The sequence below is a fragment of the Camarhynchus parvulus genome, chromosome Z, assembly GCF_901933205.1.
Source record: "Camarhynchus parvulus chromosome Z, STF_HiC, whole genome shotgun sequence".
Classification (NCBI taxonomy): Eukaryota; Metazoa; Chordata; class Aves; order Passeriformes; family Thraupidae; genus Camarhynchus; species Camarhynchus parvulus.
In genome coordinates this window covers 60,800,071-60,819,311 of record NC_044601.1, presented here as the reverse complement: position 1 = coordinate 60,819,311, position 19,241 = coordinate 60,800,071, and the positions used below count along the sequence as shown (strand labels likewise).

Below are 19,241 nucleotides of genomic sequence, written 5' to 3'. Positions count from 1 at the left end.
AGTGCTGCTTCTCCTGAAACTCAGGTTCTCCTGGGAGATTGCTGCTCTCATCCCACTTGCCCCACAGCCTGATAGTCCCTCTGCGATGGTTGTCTGCAGAACTGCATTTTCCTACCTTTTTAATTATCCTCCTTAGTTTTGTTGGGCAAGTACTTCCTTTTCCTGGAAAGGCAAAAGAGAGTAAGAAACTGGCATTGTGTATGTACCTGCTGACCCTGTCCCCTTCATACCTGCTGAACCTCTACCTTCCCCACTCACCTGGAGTGCACTAGCCATAGGATGACAGCAACCACAAGGATGACTGCCAGCAGCACAACCAGTCCAATCACAATCCAATGCCACTGGCCCACAGTCTGCCCTGCAACAAGCACAGAGGCAGGGGTGAGTGCCACAGCCTGGCCTTCTGCTGGCAATGGCCCCAAGAATGGCAAAGGGTATGTGCAAGTGTGCACGACTGTGTCCTGAGGTTTCTTCTGGGAGAGAGGATCACGCCGTGTGTGGGGATCTTGCTCTGTTCCACGTGAGACCCAACAGCTCTTGTGTTGGGCCAGCTCGTTTCCAGAGAAGCTGCCAGGCCGGCAAAAGGGAGCAGGCAGGAGAGAGACTTGGGCACCAGGAGCAAGGAGACACTTACCAAGAGAGAAGCTGTAGCAGACACAGGTGAACTTCTCTGCCTGTTGGAGGAGACAGGAGGGAGAGCTCAGGCCAGTCCTGCAGCACTGGCCCAGCTGGAGGCCAAGGTCCCCGGGCAGGGCCACCGAGTGAGGCGGCTGTGGCCCGGGAGCCCAGGGAGAGCCCGGTGCCGAGGCACGGGACAGGAGCGTGGGCTCAGAGGCAGCGCAGAGGCAGCGAGGGGCCCAGCCCCGGCGGCAGCAGGCGCAGGGAGCAGGGGCCCCCCGATGGTACCTGCGGCCCGAGGCGGACGAGGCGCAGCAGGGCCGTGTAGTCCCGGCCCGGGCTGAGGGCAGCGTTGTGCAGGCCCTGCCCGCGGCTGCCGTCGCCCAGCACGAAGTCCGTGGCGGCGCTGAGGTTGAGCAGAGCGGCCAGGTACGCGCTGGTATTGGAGAGCCGTGCCTGCCCCGAGCAGATGCTCTCGATCAGCGAGGCGTTGTGCGTGGCGGCCACGATCAGCTGGTGCTCCCTGCGGGCCCAAAGGCAGTGGCAAAGGGCACGGCGGCCACGGGAAGGGAGGCGGCTGCAGGCCAGCGCCGGCGTGGGGAGAGCCCCGGCGGGGCTGCGGAGCCGCGGCGCTGCGCTCACCTGGCGGCCTCAGAGCCGCGGGCGATGGGGCGCAGGGGGAGCACGGCCGTGCCTTGCGAGGGGGCGATGTCGCGGGCGCCGCGGCAGCTGATGGCCTGGGGGTGCGGGCTGTCTGCAGGGCAACAGCGGGGGAATGAGCATCGGCAGGGCCGCGCGAGCAGCAGGGACGGCCTCGGGCAGCGCAGGCCGCCGAGCAGGGCTCGGCTGTGCCCGGGCTCCCGGCCTGGCCCCACAGCAAAGCTCACCGGAGCTGCTGTTGCTGTGAAACTCCCTCGTCAGCGCAGCCCCGGCTCCAGCAGCCGTCAGCCCCTGGAGCATCACGGCGTAGCTGCTGCCAGGGCTGTGCCCCGGCAGCCGGTGCTCGGTGACGGAGCCCTCGAGGCGCAGCCGCTCGGTCTCCAGCACGCTGCTGTCCCCTGCGTTCCTGGCTGTGATGCTCAGCTGCGGACAGGAGACGCAGCTGGGACTCAGCAGCTCCCGGCTGCCCGCTGGGAAGGTGCCCGCAGCTGGCAACGTCCCTGCCAGCCTGCCCTTCCCTGTGCCTGCCCTTCCCTGAGCCTGGGCAAGGCTCCGGAAGGAACGGGCAGGAGCCTCAGCCCCGTGCGGGGAGCTCAAAACAGAGGAGAGGAGGAATTTGGATCCAGCCCTGAGGATGTGTGAGCAGAAACCTCTGTGAGCAAAGGGCTGGGCCTCTGAGAAGGGAAGAGGGAGGCTGCTCGTTTGAAGGGCTGTAGATGTATGTACTGAGCCCAAGGATAGGTCACCGCAGGTGTATTGCAACACCAGAGGCACTGTGGCGACATTCTCCACCACGGTTATCTGAGCTTCTCTTTTCTGTTGTGTAAAGCTGGACACTGAAGGCTTTCTCTAAGAGAAAAGGAGAACGACTAAAACCATGGTAATAGAACGAAGTCTCCATTCCCACAATCTGAATTTGCATACATCCCTGTCCATTCTCACTTGCTGTCTTTAAAGAAATATATTCTGGGTTTATGCAAAAGTGTAGACAAATTAAAGTGGAATAAAAGGATTCTTTTCATGAACACGGATGTCTGGGAGCAGGAAACCAGCTGAACAGGCTCACAGGTTGTCAAGACTTTCTGACATTTCTCCAGACAAACTAATAAAAGCTGCAAGCCCTGTCATCTGTGGAACTGTTCCTCAGAAATCAGGCATCTGAGACAATGTCACCACCACACACACACCCCCCCTATTAAGTTTTTGTATTCCCAATTCAGACAGAGAATCCTAGCCAACTAAAAACCAACAAACGGTGCACTCTCTGAAGAAGGCTTTCAGGGACTCTGAATTACTCAAACCACAAGTTTTTCTGTGGCAGGAACAAGAAACAAGTATGCAAGAGGCACAGGAAACCCTGGGATGACACCCCAGAAGACACGTCACCATGTGTTGCACACCAACCTCTTTCAAAAGCTTGCCAAACCCAGAGCAGACCCAGGAAGTAAGCCCAGAGGACATGGAACACTCACACCTCTCTGGGCATCTCCACACCATGGAGAACGTTGAGAATGACACAGAAAAATGCTATTGCTCATCAAAGCCAGATATTTACTGGCTGGGAACTGTGGCTCATCCCAGCTGTACCTTGCCCACAGTTCCCAGTGTGCCTGCACAGAGCTCCAGGCCGGGAGGTGAGGGTCTGCCCTGCTCCCTTGGTACCTGGTATCCGATGATCTCCCCATTGCAGGAGGGCGGTGCGCTCCACCTGAGAGAGCCCCTGTCGGGATCCAGCCACAGCTGCTCCGGTTTGTCCGGCACTGCAAGCACAGACCATGGGGTCACACACAGGGCCATGGGCAGGGGCTGAGGCCACAGGAGGCTGCAGCAGCTCCTGGCCAAGGGACAGGCTGCACAGGGACTCCCTACGAGGGGTTTGTCCCCTGCAAAGGCTGCGTGTGCTGCAGCAGTGGGAAGCACAACAGTGCAGGGTGGAGTGGGACAATGAGAACGGGCTGTGCCCCGCTCAGGGCTCTCCCAGCCCCCTCCCCAGAGGGCTCTCCACAGGACCCAAGCAGCTCTGATCCCAGGCACATCCCTGCACAGAGCAAATGATCAGGCTGAGCTGAGGGATGAGGGGAGCATCTATTCTCCTCCCTGTGACACAGCTCTGGACTGTTCCTTGTCTCTGATATTTCTGTGCACTTACCTGTTTCCTGTGTCGTGAACAACCATGAGAACAGGGTTGTGTTGGGAGGCAAGTCAATGGTGACACTGTACTCAGTGAAGGGCTGCAAAGGGGAGCAGGTGAATATTCCCTCCTGGCCATGTAACATCTGCTCTGCATTCACCTCCTCAGCCTCACAGAGAGGGGAGGAAGGCGCTGCCAGCCGGCACATGGCCCTCATGCCCTGGCAGGCATCAGGGAACCTGCAGGTCCATTTCAGTTTGATGCTGGTGCTGGAAATCTCAAAGGTCTCATGGTCAACCTGGAGCACTTCTGTGAAGGAAAGATTGCCAGAAGGTCACTTTATTCCCTTCCACACCCAGCCATGCAAGGATGCTGCAGTCAGACAACTTTGCTCATCACCCAGCCCAATGGGATAGAAAAGGAGAGCCTGAAGGTGGTCACTGCAGCCCTCTGAAAGGGGAGCAGGAGGAGTTGAATAGGAATGAATGTGGGCGAATGACTGGATACTACTGCTCAAGCAATTTCCCCCATTCATTCAAAACGGAGGTTTCTGTGTGTCCCAGAATCTCTACGCTCTATCAGGAACAGCTCTGTTCCCTTGGAGGGAACATGAATGCCCTAAGCTGTGCGAGAGAGTGCTAAGCCTGCACCCACCATGCTGCAGAACCTGGAGGGGCCCAGCCCACGTGGAACAAGCTGTGGTACCCACAGCCACACTGGCAGTAAAGCTCTCTGATCCTGCTCCAACAGTGGTGCCATGTGCTGGCCACAAACTCCACCACAAATCCCTCTCCCATGCTTTTTTGCTTTGTGCACATCCTCTTGCCAGAAGCCCTCAGGGAGACCCTTATCACCAACACCCCCAGTGGTGACCTGCAGGCTGGACTTGACACCTGCCATTTCCCTGGGCAGCATGGAGCCCAAAACCTCCTGTGCCCCACACCCTGCTTTCCCTGCTCAGGAAGGGCAGAGCAAGGCAGCCAAGAGGGCTCCTGATCCCTTCCTTACCAGTGCACTCCACGCCGGAGCGAATGCGGACCCAGGCACCTCGGGAGTTTCTTCCAGTCCAGAGCTCTCTGTATACAGGTTTCCCACCAGAGGACTGGACTTCACTTGAACATTTGAGATGGGTGAAGGGTGGCTGGAAACCTTCAGGGCAGCTCAGCATCACTTCTTCATTCTTCTTATAATTCACCTGGTCTGGGGCCAGTTGAAGTCTGGAGTCCCACTGGGGCCTTTTGCACCCTTCTGTCAGAGGTGAAAGTGGGTGTTAGATGGGCTGGAGATGATGAGATGATGAAGTGGGGTATGGGTGAGTGGTGGAAGAGAAATCCCCAGCAACACCTCCAGGCAATGAATGGAGAGGGAAGGTGACACCTCCATCTGCTGGGATGTGACCTGAGGGCAAGGCTTGTTGGGAAGGGGCTTTCCTGATGCATGGAAATTGTGAAGGATCACTCATCCATGAACCTGCCCCATTCCCGCTTGTGTCCATGGGTACCATATTCCCTCCTCCAAAGCCCAGAGCAGGGACATTCCCAGCACAATCACCCCTGCACCCGGGGACTCCCTCCAGCCTCTCATGCAGGCCTGTCACCCAGCCCAGCCCAGGGGGCACTTGCTGGGCCATGGCACCACCACTGCTGCTGGCATGCAGGGCCCTTCATCCAGGGCTCATCCCTCCCACAGGGATCAGCCACGCCCCTGTTACCCTCGGGGGCTCCCTGTTCTCGCTCCCTCTGTGCCTTGGCTGCTCTCCTCCTGCCCCACTGGGGGACAGGGCTGAGCAGTGCCTTCTGCATTCACATCTCCTGCTTTAACAATGCCCCTGCCCCTTTCTCCTGACACAACCCTTCCTTCTCGTCACGTCCTCACCAAATTCACCATGCCCCAGGCTCAGTGGGCAGTAGCTGAGCAGCAGCTGGTCCCAGCAGTTTGTCCAATGCTGCAGGGGGAGGCTTTGTGGCAATGATTGCTACAGAGAAGGATGCTGGCTTCTGGAAGGAGCCCTTGCCTGTTCAAGCCTCTGCAAGAAGGTTTGTGAGGCCTGAAGGGGTTTAAAATACAATCTGCCTTCTCCCAAAGGTGGGCTCTCACAAGGTGCAGACCAACTTTGGCACAAAGGGAAAATGCTGTGCCAAGCCCCTTGTGCAGAGGCTTTGCTCTCAAACAGCACAGATGGCAGAAGACGAGAGCTGCCCAGCTGAGCACCACAACCAGCAGCTTTGTCCCCTGGCACATGGCCATGACCCCCCCATGCTCAGGCACCCAGCCACTGATCCTGCCCTGATCCATCTGTGTGGCAAAGCAGCAGCAAGGTCCTTCTTACACTACCCTCAGCAGGCACAGTGTCCCTCAGGCACACCTGGGGATAGGATGTGTACAGAAAGTGACACCTCCCTGAAGATCCTTCCCCTGATTCACAGTGTGTGAATTGATGCCCAATTCATGCCCACTCTCTCCAGGGAATGATTGGCAAACTGCTTTTCTGGAGGGCACGACCCCTCACTGCACATCCAGCCCAGTCCTGTCTGTCCCATAGAACGCCAGTGTACACTGCATTGTAGCTCCTGTCCCTGGGGCAGACAGAGGCTGCCCCAGCTGACACAGCCCTCAGAGGTCTCTCTGGGCTGCAGCCCAGGGCTGCAGGCAATAAAGATGAATATCCCACATAGAGGAGGAAAGGCAGCAGAAGCTTCCAAGAGGAAGAACCACTTCTTACCTGTTCCCTGGGGCACTATCTGGATGTTGAAAAATTCTTCCTGGCCATGTGCTGACAGTAGAGATGCAAGGGCCAGAAGAAACCTCAGAGGCAGTGACTGCAGGGCCATCCTAGCATGAAGTCCCCAGGCAGGACTGCAATCTCAGCCCCACTCGCTGCCTCTGAGCCCAGGCATCCGTATCTGACTGCAGGGCTTGCAACCACAGGAAGGAAACAGACACATCTCCTCATGAGATGCAGGAGGCTTCCTCTTTGGGCAGGGAGCCTCCCATCCCTGTCAGCACTTCTGCCTTTTGATATCTTTTTGCCCCAGGAGCATCGAGGCTCTGGGACTCAACAGAAGGAACTTTGTCACAAGATCCCAGAGTTTCCTCCCAAAACCCTCCTAGTTACCAGGGCATTCAAGAAGTGTTACTCCTGTTACTGAGGTAATGTCCAAGTGCTTCCTGACACTGTGTGGGTTTTAGAGTGGTGATGAGTCACTTCCTCTCAATGATCACAGGAGATGGAGGACCTTTGAGAAACTACATAAAGACCTGGTCAGAAGGACAGATAGGAATGAGGACACGAACTGCAAGGAATACTTCAATTCCTGAAACAGTCTGTGGCTCTTCTGAAAGAAACACTCAACCCACACCCTCTCTCGTCCTTCCCCGCTTCTCTATCCTCAGCTGCCTCCTCCTCCTGCTCCCTCTCAGCCTGGCAGCACTCTCCTCTGTCCCCAAGTGTGCAGGGCACACTGCCCTACAGTGCCAGCTGTGTGCTTGAGAAAACACTCACAGTACTAAACCATGCCTCTTGCTCATCAACAGCCACTGCTTTTCTCTTCCCCCAGAACCTCCCATCCACTTCGGGTGTCTTGGATTTTAGAATCCTGGATGATCAGACATGGGGGGCTGCAGAGCCACAGAGACCATACTTATCCCTCAGTTTTCCTGTGGCACATGCACAGGACACACTCCTGCCCTGCTCGTGGCTGCCCTCAACAAGGTGCAGTTAGCTGAGGGAACAGCACCTCACAAGGGCAATGAGGTGACTAGGCAGGAGCTGGGGCAGCAGGTAGTCCCTGGGGGCAGCAGGTAGCCCTGTCCAAACCACAAGCCTTTACTGACTGTCTGGACAGAGCAGGTGGAGTCACAAGGCTGACAGCCCAGGGCATGACTAGGGATGGGGGGATGGAGTGGGAAGCAGGGTAGCCAAGGAGGTTGCAACTGTTCTCCCCTATCCCAAGCCTGCTCATTCCCCTTTCTCAACCAGCAGCACCCACACAGCACTGAATTTCTCTTCTCCTCTCTGCCCAATACCCACAAAGAGTTGCTCCATCAGGCACATACATCACACCAGCAACAGTTCACAGGAAGGAGATATTTTGGTCCCAGGGGCCAGCAGCAGGTACTTAGCTGATGGGCAGACAGCTCGTATGAAGGACTGTCAAAACATGCCTTTACCAGAACATGCAACTCATGCCAGGATGAAAAGAAGCTGGAGAAGAGAGAGGTCAATTGCTCTATGTTTTGACAGTGTAGTCCTCCACAAGGAGAGCCTTCAGCTGCCCCTCAACCTCCAGGCTGCACTGGGTATTGGCAGGTTTGACAGGGGAGAGAAATAACGCTGAGGCAAAAAACTGTGACAGCTCTGTCTTCAGGACTGTAAAAAGCACAACCAGAACCAGCTTGTCACACCCGAGTCCAGGGTGTTGAGGAGAGCCTCTGTGCCCAAGGGCAGGAGAAGGAGATGGAATCATCACAGGCAACACACACAGCTGGGGAAAAGACAGGTTGATTGCCCCATATGCCAGCAGTGCAGCCCTCACCAAGGAGAGCCTTTGGACTCAGCATCCAGGCTGCACTGGGCACTGGCACTCCACAGACAGTGCCTGTTGGAGGGGATGGGACAGCAGCAGGAGCAGCCAGCAGATCCCAAAGGCTGCAAGACACAGATGTCCCAAGAGGGCCAGTGCCAGCTGCACCTCACAAAATGGGAGATGAGCACCAGCACCCACAGAGGAGGACACAGACCAACACAGAGGTCCAGCTATGCAAGTAGAGATGGTGTTACCTATAAGATGGGGAGGAGGGAAAGCAGTCACCCAAAGCGTTGCACTGGGAACATGCTGCACCTCAGGTGTGCTTCCTTGGTACTGCCAGGGGCTGGAAAAGCCACTCCAATCTCCTCCATGAAGATTAATGGGGTCAAGGCTTTCGCACGCAAAACAAGGAGGACCCATGACAAGGTGGAAGATTTTGTGGGCCAGGCAGCCCCTGCAAACCAGAACAATTTATTGGTTTTTTCAGGCACAGCAGCACAGTGGCCAGGGCAGCACAGCTAGGCCAAACTCAAGCAGAGGACAGGGTCTAGATGGATACAGGGACACAGGTTGGAAAGAGGAGTTGTGAGCTCCTCCATTCTCAGGGAACACTTGCAGGCACCAAGATGCTGGTAAGATGGCTATGCCAAAGCACTGTAGAACTACCAGGACATATCCTTGCTGTCATGAGAGGTCATCCCATGCCTTAAGCTGCTCCTGTGCTGTGGCAGAGGATTCTGGAGCTTGATGAAGAAGAAGATTTTGGGGGGAAGCAATAACTCATGAGATAATTCATTGTCATGCTTCCGGTGGTGGAGGACCATGCCTTGAGAAGGGAAGTGCCTCAGATGTCCACTCCAGCTGCTCTTCTTCCTCACTGCTGACTCTCGCGAACAGGCAGGGGCGGGGGAAATGGCTCCCCAGCCTGGCCACACTTACCTGAGGAGAACAAGAGAACCCAGGGCAGAGGCTGCTGCATGCTCTCGGCAACATGAGAAGCTCAGACACCATCAGAGCTGGCAGTCCCCGCTCTCTCTGGGCCATGTGGGGTCACAGGCAGGAAGGCAGGATGACACATTTCCTACCTGCATCCTTCTCAGGAAAAGTCTCGATCACGGAGTAATCCCCCTGTATATTCTCATAGGGCTGGAGCTCTGTGGGGGGACATGAGGACAGAAACAGCCTGAGGGACCTGGGGGCTGTGGGAGAAGGAGCAGGGCAGCCTCAGGCAGGCAAGCGTCGCCAAGGGCAGCAGGTCATCCTGGGATGCACATCATCAGGACAGCAGGGCTGGGAAGAGTTGCTGCCTCCCCCAGAGAGTGTGAGAAGGAGGAGCAGTTCCCAACCCTCTCTGGCACCTCTGGGACGCCCCAGCCAGGAGCTGCTGGAAGAGGCTATTGAGCAGGGTCTCAGCTGGGAATAGATGTGGGACATCCTGGTCTGACAGGTCAGCCAAAGCCAGCTGGGCTGCCTGGAGCTACCTCAGAATGCCACTGGGCCTTCCTGAAATATGCCTGCTCCCCTCCCAGCTCCAGCCCTACAGTCCCCTCTGTGCTGGGGATCCTACCTGTGTACTGATCCTCCTTAGCTTTGCTGGGCAAGGCCTTCTTTTTTCTGGGAAGGCAAAGGGCAGTCCTGAGTCAGGGAGAGGCTGACCTGGGCCAGACCCTGCTGAACCCAGCAGCAGGGCACAGAGGGTTCTGCACACCCTCCCGCCTGGCAGGCGTCGCCACCCACACCCCAGGGGACAGCAGTGGCAGCTGCACCGGCAACAAGGGGACACAGTCTGTCAGCACACACAGCCCCTTCCCAGCCCTGAAGACACTTAGAGTCCCACCTAGGAGCCCTAGAGCAAATCTGTGTTAGGACCAGCCAGCTGCACCCTCTGCACCCAGAGAAGGGTGGGAGCAGCTGGGGAACCTCTCTATCCCCACTCACCCCACAGTACATCATGGCTTGAGACAGAACTGAGACTCCAAATCTCCTGCAACTCACCTGAACAGCATGAACCAGATGATCCCGGCAGACAAGGGGATCAACAGCACTACCACCACCACTACAGTGACTGCTGACCCAGGCCAAGGGCCCATAGGCTGCCCTGAAACTGACACACAGAGAGCAGTGGGTGCCACAGCCAGGGCCATGCACCAGCAGTGGCCCCACCCTTGCTGCTCGGTGTCTGCACATTAGAACAGACCCTGCTGCCCTGGCTGCTACAGGGAAAGGCAGCAAGCCTTCCCCTGCCTGCACATCTGCTTGGGCAGGGCAGAAGGAGGTTCTGGAGCCTTGTCCCGTGGCCTTGTCCCGTGGCCCCAGCTGGAGGGCCTGGCAGCCTGCTCTGCCATCCTGCACTCAGCAGGAGGACACAGACCCAGGCTCAGCAGCCCTAGTGCTCTCTGACCTTGAGCCCACTTGTGCACTCAAATGCAGGGCTGGGTGTCACCTTCTTCAGTGAAGAGTAGAGGGGGCAGGTCTGGTATCAGAGGCACAAACAGTGGCTGAAGTGGTGCAGGCCCTCTGCAGACCTGCCAGTGAAGGCCCTCAAGCAAGGGCTCCCCCAGCTTCATGCCCACTGCTGAGCCAGGTGCCCACACTCCCTGTCTGAGCTGGGACAGGGTGGGTGCACACACAGCTCTGGAAGCTGCTCCAGACTCAGCATTCACCCCCTGAGAGGCCACCCCAACCAGACACAGGGCAGAACAACCATTACCCTGGATGTAAGTTTGGAATTCCAGTTGTGATGCAGGCCCAGCCCCAGCGGCCGTCAGGCCCTGTACTGTCACCAGGTATTTGTTGCCAGCTGTCTGATGAGGTGGCACATACTCAGAGACAGACTGGTTCACCAACACCTGACTGAATTCAACGAAGCTGCCATCCTCTGCTCTCATGGTGGTGATGTTCAGCTGGAGGAAGGACAGGGACCTGCTAGACAGTAGCACCAACATCCTGCTTCTGCACTGGGCAGTTCTGTGCAGAGGAGCTGCTGCTGCTGGCTGGGCACAAGAGGGGAGCTGGCCCTACCAGGAACACCAGCAGGGTACAGCCTGTGGGCCCTGGCCAAGGAGGGTTCCCAGCTCTCCTCAGGCTGCCTGCACAGAGCTCCAGCAAGGTGAGGGGCACCAGGGGCACTCCATGGACTCCTGGTACCTGGTATCCAATGATCTTGCCTTTGCAGGAGGGCAGTGCCTTCCACGTGAGGGACCCCGTTTTGGAATCCACCTCCAGCTCCTCTGGCTTGTCTGGCACTGGAAGCACAGGAGAAGAGGATCATACCTGGATAGCATTACTTGTCCCCCACAAAGGCTGCTTGTGCCTCTGCAGCTGAAATGGTGTGGTGAGGAGGGGGAAGGCCCTGCAGTAGGGCCCTGCACAGCGCCTTTCCCAGATCCCCACACCCTGCAAGCAGCTCTGATCCCAGGACCATCACAGCAGGGAGCAGATGCTCTGGCTGAGCTTCAGGATGAAGGGCATCCTGACATTTCATGTAAACATACCCATTTCCTTTGTCGTGATGAGCCGTGTGTACAGGATTGTGCTAGGCAGCAGGGAGATGGTGACACTGTAGACAGTGAAGGGCTGCAGAGGGGAGCAGGTGAAAGTTCCCTCCCAGCCTTGCATTATCTCCTCTACCTTCACATCCTCAGCCTCACAGTTTGAGGAGGAATGCTGCTCCAGCTGGCACCTGGCCCGAATATTCTGGCACATACGAGGGAACCTGCAGGTCCAGTTCAGTTTGATGCTGGTGCTGGAAACCTCCAGGGTCTCAGGGACAACCTGGAGGACATCTGTGAAGGGAACATTCCAAGAGGATCACTCCCTCTCCCTCCAAGCCTTGACATCAAACTCCATGAACCCCACCATTCCCTCACTAGCCTGTCCCCAGCACAGAGTAGACAAGGGCATTCTGCCTTCTCCCAGACTACACAACCCAGAGTTGCCAACAGCACAGACATAAACCTGGGATGCATCCAGAATTTTCTCTGGATTTCTGTGCCATGCCCTGACCACCCCGAGCACAGGGCACTGACGCTGTGCCACATGTGCAGAATTGCTCTCCATGCCTGGGAAGCACATACTGAGAGTACTGGGAGAGTGTCTGGCTTGCTCACTTACCCACACAGGTCAAGTTCCCTTCCATAGGGCGCCAGGTGTCTGTGCCATTCCTCACTATCCAGCCACTATGAGGAATCGTGGAACCTTCCCTTTGCTTCAATGCCACACATTTGATCTCCATGGGTGGAGGCCAGTACCCCTCAGGACACCGTATCTTCACCACTTCATTTGGGTTGAAGATCCCCTGTTCTTGGTCAAAGATAATCCTGGAGTCCCACTGGGGCTTCTGGCATTTCTCTGCACCAACAAGATGGGAAGGTGTTAGCTGGGCAGTGTTGCTCTGCAGGGCATGGAGCAGGGCATCCCCTTCCCTGGCCCATTAGAGCAAGAAGTGAGCTCCAGGACACTGCACAGAGCAGGCCTTCCACATCAATTCTTGGCAAGAGGATGAGGACAAGAAGGACTCCAAACTTCTCCCCCCCCAGGTCTCCTGGGAAGGGCTAGGAGGAGCTGGAGTCAGGGACTGAGGGGAAACCATGAGGGGTCTTTACTGTGCACAAAGCCTGCCCAGAAATTCTGGTGCCCTGTTTGTCCCTCAGACAGGATGACAACACTTTGATTCCTCCTGAGAAGGCATAAAGTCTGAGCCCCAAAGCTGGCTCTGCAGTATGCAGCAGGGGCAGGGAGGGGGAGCCAGAACACAAGGAGGGGGAACCAGCCTTTACCCTTGTCCCCTGTGCCACAAACACCTGTCAGACCTAAAACACTGTAGCCCTGACTTTGCAGCACATGCTCTTGCCAGAAGCCCTTAGGGAGACCTGTGTCTCCCACACACCACCCAGGCCCCTGTGAGCACAGCCTGAAGCCGTGCATGGTCTCTGACCTCCTGTGCCACGGGCAGTGCTGCTTACTGCCAAAATGGATACTTTGGTATTGGGGTAGGACCTTTGTACCGAAACTCCCTCCTGACAGGACCCTCAGGGACTAAAGCTGGCATCAGCCATCTCCCCACCAGGGCACCCCTGGAACCCCAGGGCAGGCACAGAGCAGACTCAGGAGCTGCCTCGACACTGTCTTCAGCAGCACCTGCCATTTCCTCAGGCAGCACAGAGCCAGAAGCTTCCTGTGCCCCCACAGGCTGCCTTCCCTGCTCAGGGAGGGCAGAGCAGGGCAGTCAGGAATGCTCCTGATGCCTCCTTACCAAGGCACTGTACCCTGAACCTGGGCTGAATGATGATCACATTGCCTCTGCTGTCCTTTCCAGTCCAAGCTTCTCTGTGTATAGGTTTTCCATTGATAACAGACAGAACTTTTCCTGTGCATTTGACTTGGGTGAAGGGTGGCTGGAAACCCTTGGGACAGCTCAGAATCACTTCTTCATTCTTCCTGTAACTCTCCTGGTCTGGTGCCAGCTGGAGTCTGGAGTCCCAGTGGGGTTTTTGGCATGTTTCTGGCGGAGGTGAAAGTGCATGTTGGTTGGGCTGGGAGGTTTCAAGGAGGAGCAGGGTATGTGGTGGGGCCTCAGCAATCCCCAGCAGTGCCCCTAGCCAATGAAAGGAGAGGGAAGGTGACACATCCATCTGTCCCATCATGATGGGACACCTTGGCAAGGCTGGTTGGGATGGGACTTTCCTTGTGGGTGAGTGTCAGCTGGGGCTGGGGCCTGTCCAGGCAGGTGGTGGACAAGGATGTGCCAGAATTCTCTAGAGGAATGGTCTCAGGTATCCAATGCCTGAGATCCAAGCGGCCCCGACATGGCATCAGAATTGCATCCCTGGCCACAGTGATGATGGAAGCTCAGAGATGGATGAACGGGGCAGAAATTGACCAAGAGCTTGGTAGGAAGCACTTCCTGACACCCTGCTTACCAATGCACACTATGTTCCCCTGAACTTGAATCCACACAGCACTTCGGTTTCTCCCCAGCCACACGTCTTCCTTTAGAGATACAGAATAATTCAATGTCTGAACCCTGCTTGCGCATTTGACATGGGTGAAGGACGGCTGGAAACCATTGTTGCAGCTCAGAGTCACTTCTTCATCCTCTGTGTAACTGTCACGGGCTGGTGCCAGCTGCAGTCTGGGGTCCCACCAAGCAGGCCTTTGGCATGTTTCTGTCAGAGGTAAAATTGGGTGAGGAGTACTTTTGGGAGGTTATAAGAGGAGGCTTGGGACAGGTCTCTCATGACTGACTATTCACTCTGACACATATGAGTGTCATGTGCCCAGGCACTCTCCAAGCACACAGGGCTCCTCATCACCCCATCCCCAGGACTTACAAACCTCCCTTGGATTCTGGCCCCTCCATGGCGTGTTTGAGCCCCCATTTTCTTGTCTCCCTCATGCGCAGGTGAGCCATGCTGCAGTAACAGCCTCCCACACCAGACAACCCAAACCCTAGAGAAGCTTTCCAGGGGAAAAGCAGAACCCCTGCAGCTATTCCTACTTCATTCTGAGGCAGGAGATGCTGGCTGGGAAGGATTCCTCTCCCCAGGAGCACAGAGCCCAGCAGGTGCCTACAGCAAGGTGCTGAGACAAGAAGAGCCTTGTCAGTGCCAGGACATGGGGAAAGCCAAGGCATCCGGGTCTGCCATTCCTGCACTGTCTCTGCATGACCAGCTCACAGAGGGTCTGCCACCAGCTCAGGGCCCTGGGTCAGGGTGGTGCAGGGCTGTGCTTACCCTTGCAGGTGGGAGTCTCATTCCACAGGATCTCGGCCCCTCTGGAAATGCATTGAATCTGTGGGACAGATGGTGCAAACTCCCCAACACAGCTGAGCTGCACCACTTCGTTCAAGGCATAGTTGCTCCTCCATGGAGCAAACCGCAGTTTGGTGTCCCAGTTGGAGGGAATTTTACATTTTCCTGTGTGCAAAGGCCAGGAGGCAGAGCCTGAGGGTCACTGGGCTCCAGCAGCATCCATGAGGATGAGGGAGTTCCATCCAGAGGGGTGCCAATCCCTCTCTCTTCAGAGGGGTGGCAGAGACGGCACCTCCCAGGATGAGCCCCATCCCCCAGATGCTTTATCCCTCCCCACACCCTCAGGGGCAGTGCAGGAGGGTTATCCACAGGGTTATCCTGCCCACCTGCTGCTGTGGAGACACCCCAGCCAGAGGGGTCCAGCAGCCTGGGGGATGCTGCTCTCTCCCATAAATACAGGGGCTGTGGGAGTGCACCAGGCCCAGGGAGTCTCTGCTGGCATTCCAGACTCCACAGCTTGGTCTCATGGAGTGACTCCCAGCAGCAATGGTGAGTAACAGGATTAAAGTTGCAGATAACAAGAGAAAGAACCAAGCAATTCTGCAGTGGGAGTAACTATAGGAATGAGGCAGGCAGAAAATGAATCGTCTAAGTCCCTGAAAGAGCAAAAACAAAAAAATAACACCCTTCTCATCCAGGATGTTTACCCGTGAGCTAGAAAACACCCAGTTTTGACGAGTTTTGTTACATTATTCATCACCCTAGTGATGAATCCTTGCTCTTAATTGTAGTAAAAATCCCACGTCCCCATTCATTTGCCTCCTTCTCTCAAAAAGACCACCACTCTCCTAGCATGTACCATGATTTCTTGGAACGCTGTGCTTTTACAGTGAAGAGGGGAAAGGATGAGTCATAGTAACGCAGGCAAGCAGTGACTTCAGTAAGATTGTGTCTCTGTCAGTATACCTGCTTTTGTCTGCCTCAGTGTGCTGGCTCTGTGGATTTTCCACCTAGCAGAGTTTTCTGTGCAGAACTGTAAATAAATCAAATCCCTTGACTCTGTGTGCTAATCAGCTTTTTCCACAGTGGGTGAAAGAAGCTTTCAACTAGAGTCTGCCCCTCAGACCACTGAAGTTCACACCAGTGACCACAAAGCTCACACCCTGCTCAATGAGCTCAGCCTAGCCTCTGCACTTCACCCAAAATGAGTCTGCCTTGTCCTGCCCTGGCAGACATGTCACCTGGACTTGCTCACCCAGTACAAAATAAATCCATGAGGAGGCAGTGGGCATGGAGCTGGCCCTCCCTGAAGGAGGATAAAACACATCTCTTCAGCTACAGCTGCCCACTTCCCACCAGCACTCACCACTTCCCTTTTCTGGCAGCGGGTTTCCACGCCATCATGGCAACCCTATTCCCAGCTCTCCACCCCAAAGGACAGTGGTCACCAGCCCCATCCCTTTAGACCACGTGGTGCAGACATGAAACTTCTTCCCCCTCAACAGTGTCTCTCTCAATGCCCTCAGAGCACACACCTTACTGACGGAAAACTACCTGACAGACATGAAACTCTTGACTTGGTCCCAGCCTCGTCAGGCGTCCCCGTCACACACCTTCCCCCCTCCTGCCATTAAACACCCTGAAGTAACACGCACCCTGCCCGAGGGTGATATCCAGGATCCTTTTGGGTCAGTCCCAGATATGAGTACAGACTAGGAGAGAAGAGGTTCCATCCTGCCTGGAAAGCTGAGAGCTGCCAACCGCTGGACGGGCAGCATCCTTGAGCCACCAGATAGGCAGCATGACTCACAACCCATCTGATGATTTGGCCAGCCACTTCTGCTTCCATTTCCCTACAGAGAGAATACTCACAGCTCAGGTCCCCTAGCCATGCTGTGCCCCATGGGGACCTCAACAGGTACCAGCAAGCCCAGGGCACAGCACATAATCACCACAGGAAAGCCCACATTCTTTGCAGGAAGAACCTAGCAGAGACCCAGGAGCTGCCCCTAACCCTGCTGGCATGTAGAAAGAGCAGAACAAACCTCTTGATGTGAATAATCCCATCAAACTACAGCTCCCTGCATCCCAGGGACTATGGGAGAGAGCAGGCATCCCAGCTAACAGAGCTCACAGGTCACATCTTTGATGAACACCATCATCGCCTGTGACAGGGGTGCTGCTTGAGCTGCCCAGAAAGACCATCACTGCTCTGATTGCTCTGGATTCATCTGCCTGCTGCATAACAAGACCCGACCACCTCTTGCTCCCAGCAACACTACCCACTTCCTAGAGGGACACTGCAAGTCCCATGCTCATGGACAATTCCCAGCACACTGAGGCTTGCTGCCCTCCACCCCAAATAGAGCTTTGTCCCCCCACAACATGAGGGATGCCTGAGTGCCTCAGGCATATGCACACACCAGCTCCAGCCCTCCCACAGCCTCTGCTATGGGCTGAGCAGGGTAAGGCCGGGTAGCAAATAGGCAGGTAGAGGAGCAGCAAAACCATTTCCGTAAGAGAGAGGCACAATCCGCTCTTACCTGCTTCCTGACGTACCCATGGAGTCACAGGACCGTGGTGCGTCTGTCCCCGTGCCAGCAGCAGAGGAGCAAGGGCCAGGAAGAATGTCAGGGCCAGCTCTGGCAGCGCCATGCTGGCACGAAGTCCCCGGGCAGGACTCAGTGAGGGCCACTCAGGAAAGGTGTCTGAGCAGTCCTGCACAGGAGAGGTGCTCACGCAGAAGTGAGAGAGCCCCACAGGGGAGTCACATGTGGTGCAAGAGGCTTCCTCTTTGGAAGGAGAGCGTCCCACCAGCCTCAGTGTTGATTCTCACACATCCTCCCACAGACAGTGGGTACAGGCTCCATGCAATCTCCCAGGTGTCTTAGTCCAGCCTCTCTCCTGGCTACCTCAGCTCCCATAGCCCTGCTCCAAAACAAGCCCCTCCAAAACCTTCCCAGGTCTGTCTCTCTCCTGTCTCTTTCCAGATCCAGTGGAGGATGTTGAGGAACACACCCCTGATTCATGTGCCCAATGCCACCCTAGCCACATCATCACTTTCTCTTTCAAATCCTGGAATGATTTATGTTAGAAAAGACTTCTATGATGATCAAGTCTAACCACTAAGCCAGCACAATAAGCAACCACTAAAACATGCTCTTAAGTACCATATCTACCTATCTTTTAAATACTTCCAAAAATCTCTCTTCCTATTACCTTGAACTGGTCCAGCTGCAACATTCTTGCTGTTGAATCCCATCAGTGGAGTTTCCAGATCAGACAAGCTCCTGAACCTGGAAGTGTTCTCTTTTCCTTTCTTCTCCAAACCTTTCCTGCTCTGAGCTACTCTTTGTCAGTGCCTTTTAGGATGGGAAGCACTTGACAAGGACAGTGTGGACAGTGTGGGCATAAAAGGGTCTCCTTGGAGATTAATGGAGGTGTCTTGTTAGTGTTACTGTTGAGGTCAGGTAGGGTCTTTGGCTATGGGAAAGAATTCCCTAAATGCTCTTCATCTGGGGCACGCTCACACTCCCCCAGTCTCCTGTTCCTGCAGATGTCACCACCAAGCTCTTCTCTGAGCCCCTTTTCAGCTCACAAACTCTTGCACAACTTCAAGCTTCCATGAGTCCCGACTCCCTGTGCTGTTGCAGCTCTCCTGGGCCATTCCTCTTTCAACTCTGCTTTACAGAGTCTCTCTGTGTGTGTTTTCCTAGACAGACAAGCACAATTGCCCTACAGTGCAACCCTCAGTGTTCCAGGAAGGGGTGCTGTCACCCAGGGTGTTTTTCACCAGGCAGCAGGAACCCGTTAGCCCTGAGTTCCCTGGCAGATCCTTTCCCAGGAGCCACCATCCTCAAGACAGTGCTTGGTATATCTATCTGCAATATCCCAGTAAACCAGCAACACTGAGGGCTTTCTGTAAACTAGATGTCTCCCAAGATCCATTTGGGAACATCATTGCATCAAGACCAGCTGTGTCACATGCAGCTCTTGTGAGGTTACTGGGTGAAGTCTTCCAGAAAGCTTTCAGCAACATCGAGTTACATCCTTCTTGTTTCCTTGGTAGATCCCTGTCCTTTGGGAACCAGGTTTTTCTTGTTCCTGTGCAGGAGAATGGCCACAGCCAGCAGTCACTGTGTCTTGTCCTGATAAAATCCCAGAGTTAGACACCAACACTCTCACTGACTCTCTTTGGTATGTTAAAGAAGCAAAACCAATGGAATTAAACAACCAAGCTTCAAAAATTCACAAGTGGTACAAGAGACTTCCTAATACCTCTGATGAGATTGTCTCTTTTCCCCTGTCCTGAGGCCTGGAAATCTGTGTTTGGCCTGTCCCTACTTAGAAATTTATCACTGAGATTGGTTCTTTTCTTTGTGTATAGCATCCATTAGAAAAATGCTGAAGAAATTCTGAAAGCCAGCACACTCAGCCATATGCATTGAATTCAATATCATTAAAAATGTGATTGATGGGCTGTTTCATGAAGGTCCATTTGGTTGTCAAAGAACTACCAGGACTCAAACTTTCAGACTGAAGAGAGAAAAA

General features: G+C 55.3%; 2 protein-coding genes across 2 annotated transcripts; both read right to left on the bottom strand.

The window, feature by feature from the left end:
* Positions 1–119: 119 nt before the first annotated feature.
* Positions 120–6,252, bottom strand: LOC115915792. The gene is made up of 10 exons (XM_030969470.1): positions 6,132–6,252; positions 4,418–4,657; positions 3,428–3,718; positions 2,941–3,038; positions 1,506–1,701; positions 1,261–1,372; positions 907–1,141; positions 635–674; positions 259–358; positions 120–162 (listed from the first exon to the last, which is right to left on the bottom strand). The coding sequence occupies exons 1-10, from the start codon at positions 6,238–6,240 to the stop codon at positions 120–122; spliced, it is 1,464 nt and encodes a 487-aa protein (XP_030825330.1). The 5' UTR covers positions 6,241–6,252.
* A 1,386-nt stretch (positions 6,253–7,638) lies between these two features.
* On the bottom strand, positions 7,639–17,345 carry LOC115915791. Its single transcript, XM_030969469.1, has 10 exons — positions 17,234–17,345; positions 14,673–14,855; positions 13,193–13,441; positions 11,433–11,723; positions 11,086–11,183; positions 10,649–10,841; positions 9,934–10,036; positions 9,506–9,552; positions 9,024–9,092; positions 7,639–7,778 (listed from the first exon to the last, which is right to left on the bottom strand). Exons 1-10 carry the CDS (start codon positions 17,343–17,345, stop codon positions 7,639–7,641), a joined length of 1,485 nt encoding a protein of 494 aa, XP_030825329.1.
* Positions 17,346–19,241: the final 1,896 nt, after the last annotated feature.

Excerpts from the sequence above, each read along its gene's own strand:
- LOC115915791 (XM_030969469.1), bottom strand. The coding sequence starts at position 17,345 with ATGGCGCTGCCAGAGCTGGCCCTGACATTCTTCCTGGCCCTTGCTCCT. Across the intron at positions 11,184-11,432 it reads CATCACGACAAAGGAAATGG|TGCCAGACAAGCCAGAGGAG; the intron begins GTATGTTTACAT and ends CTGTGCTTCCAG. Across the intron at positions 9,553-9,933 it reads ATCTGGTTCATGCTGTTCAG|AAAAAAGAAGGCCTTGCCCA; the intron begins GTGAGTTGCAGG and ends TTGCCTTCCCAG.
- LOC115915792 (XM_030969470.1), bottom strand. The coding sequence starts at position 6,240 with ATGGCCCTGCAGTCACTGCCTCTGAGGTTTCTTCTGGCCCTTGCATCT. Across the intron at positions 1,373-1,505 it reads TCACAGCAACAGCAGCTCCG|ACAGCCCGCACCCCCAGGCC; the intron begins GTGAGCTTTGCT and ends GTTGCCCTGCAG. Across the intron at positions 359-634 it reads CTGCTACAGCTTCTCTCTTG|GGCAGACTGTGGGCCAGTGG; the intron begins GTAAGTGTCTCC and ends TGCTTGTTGCAG.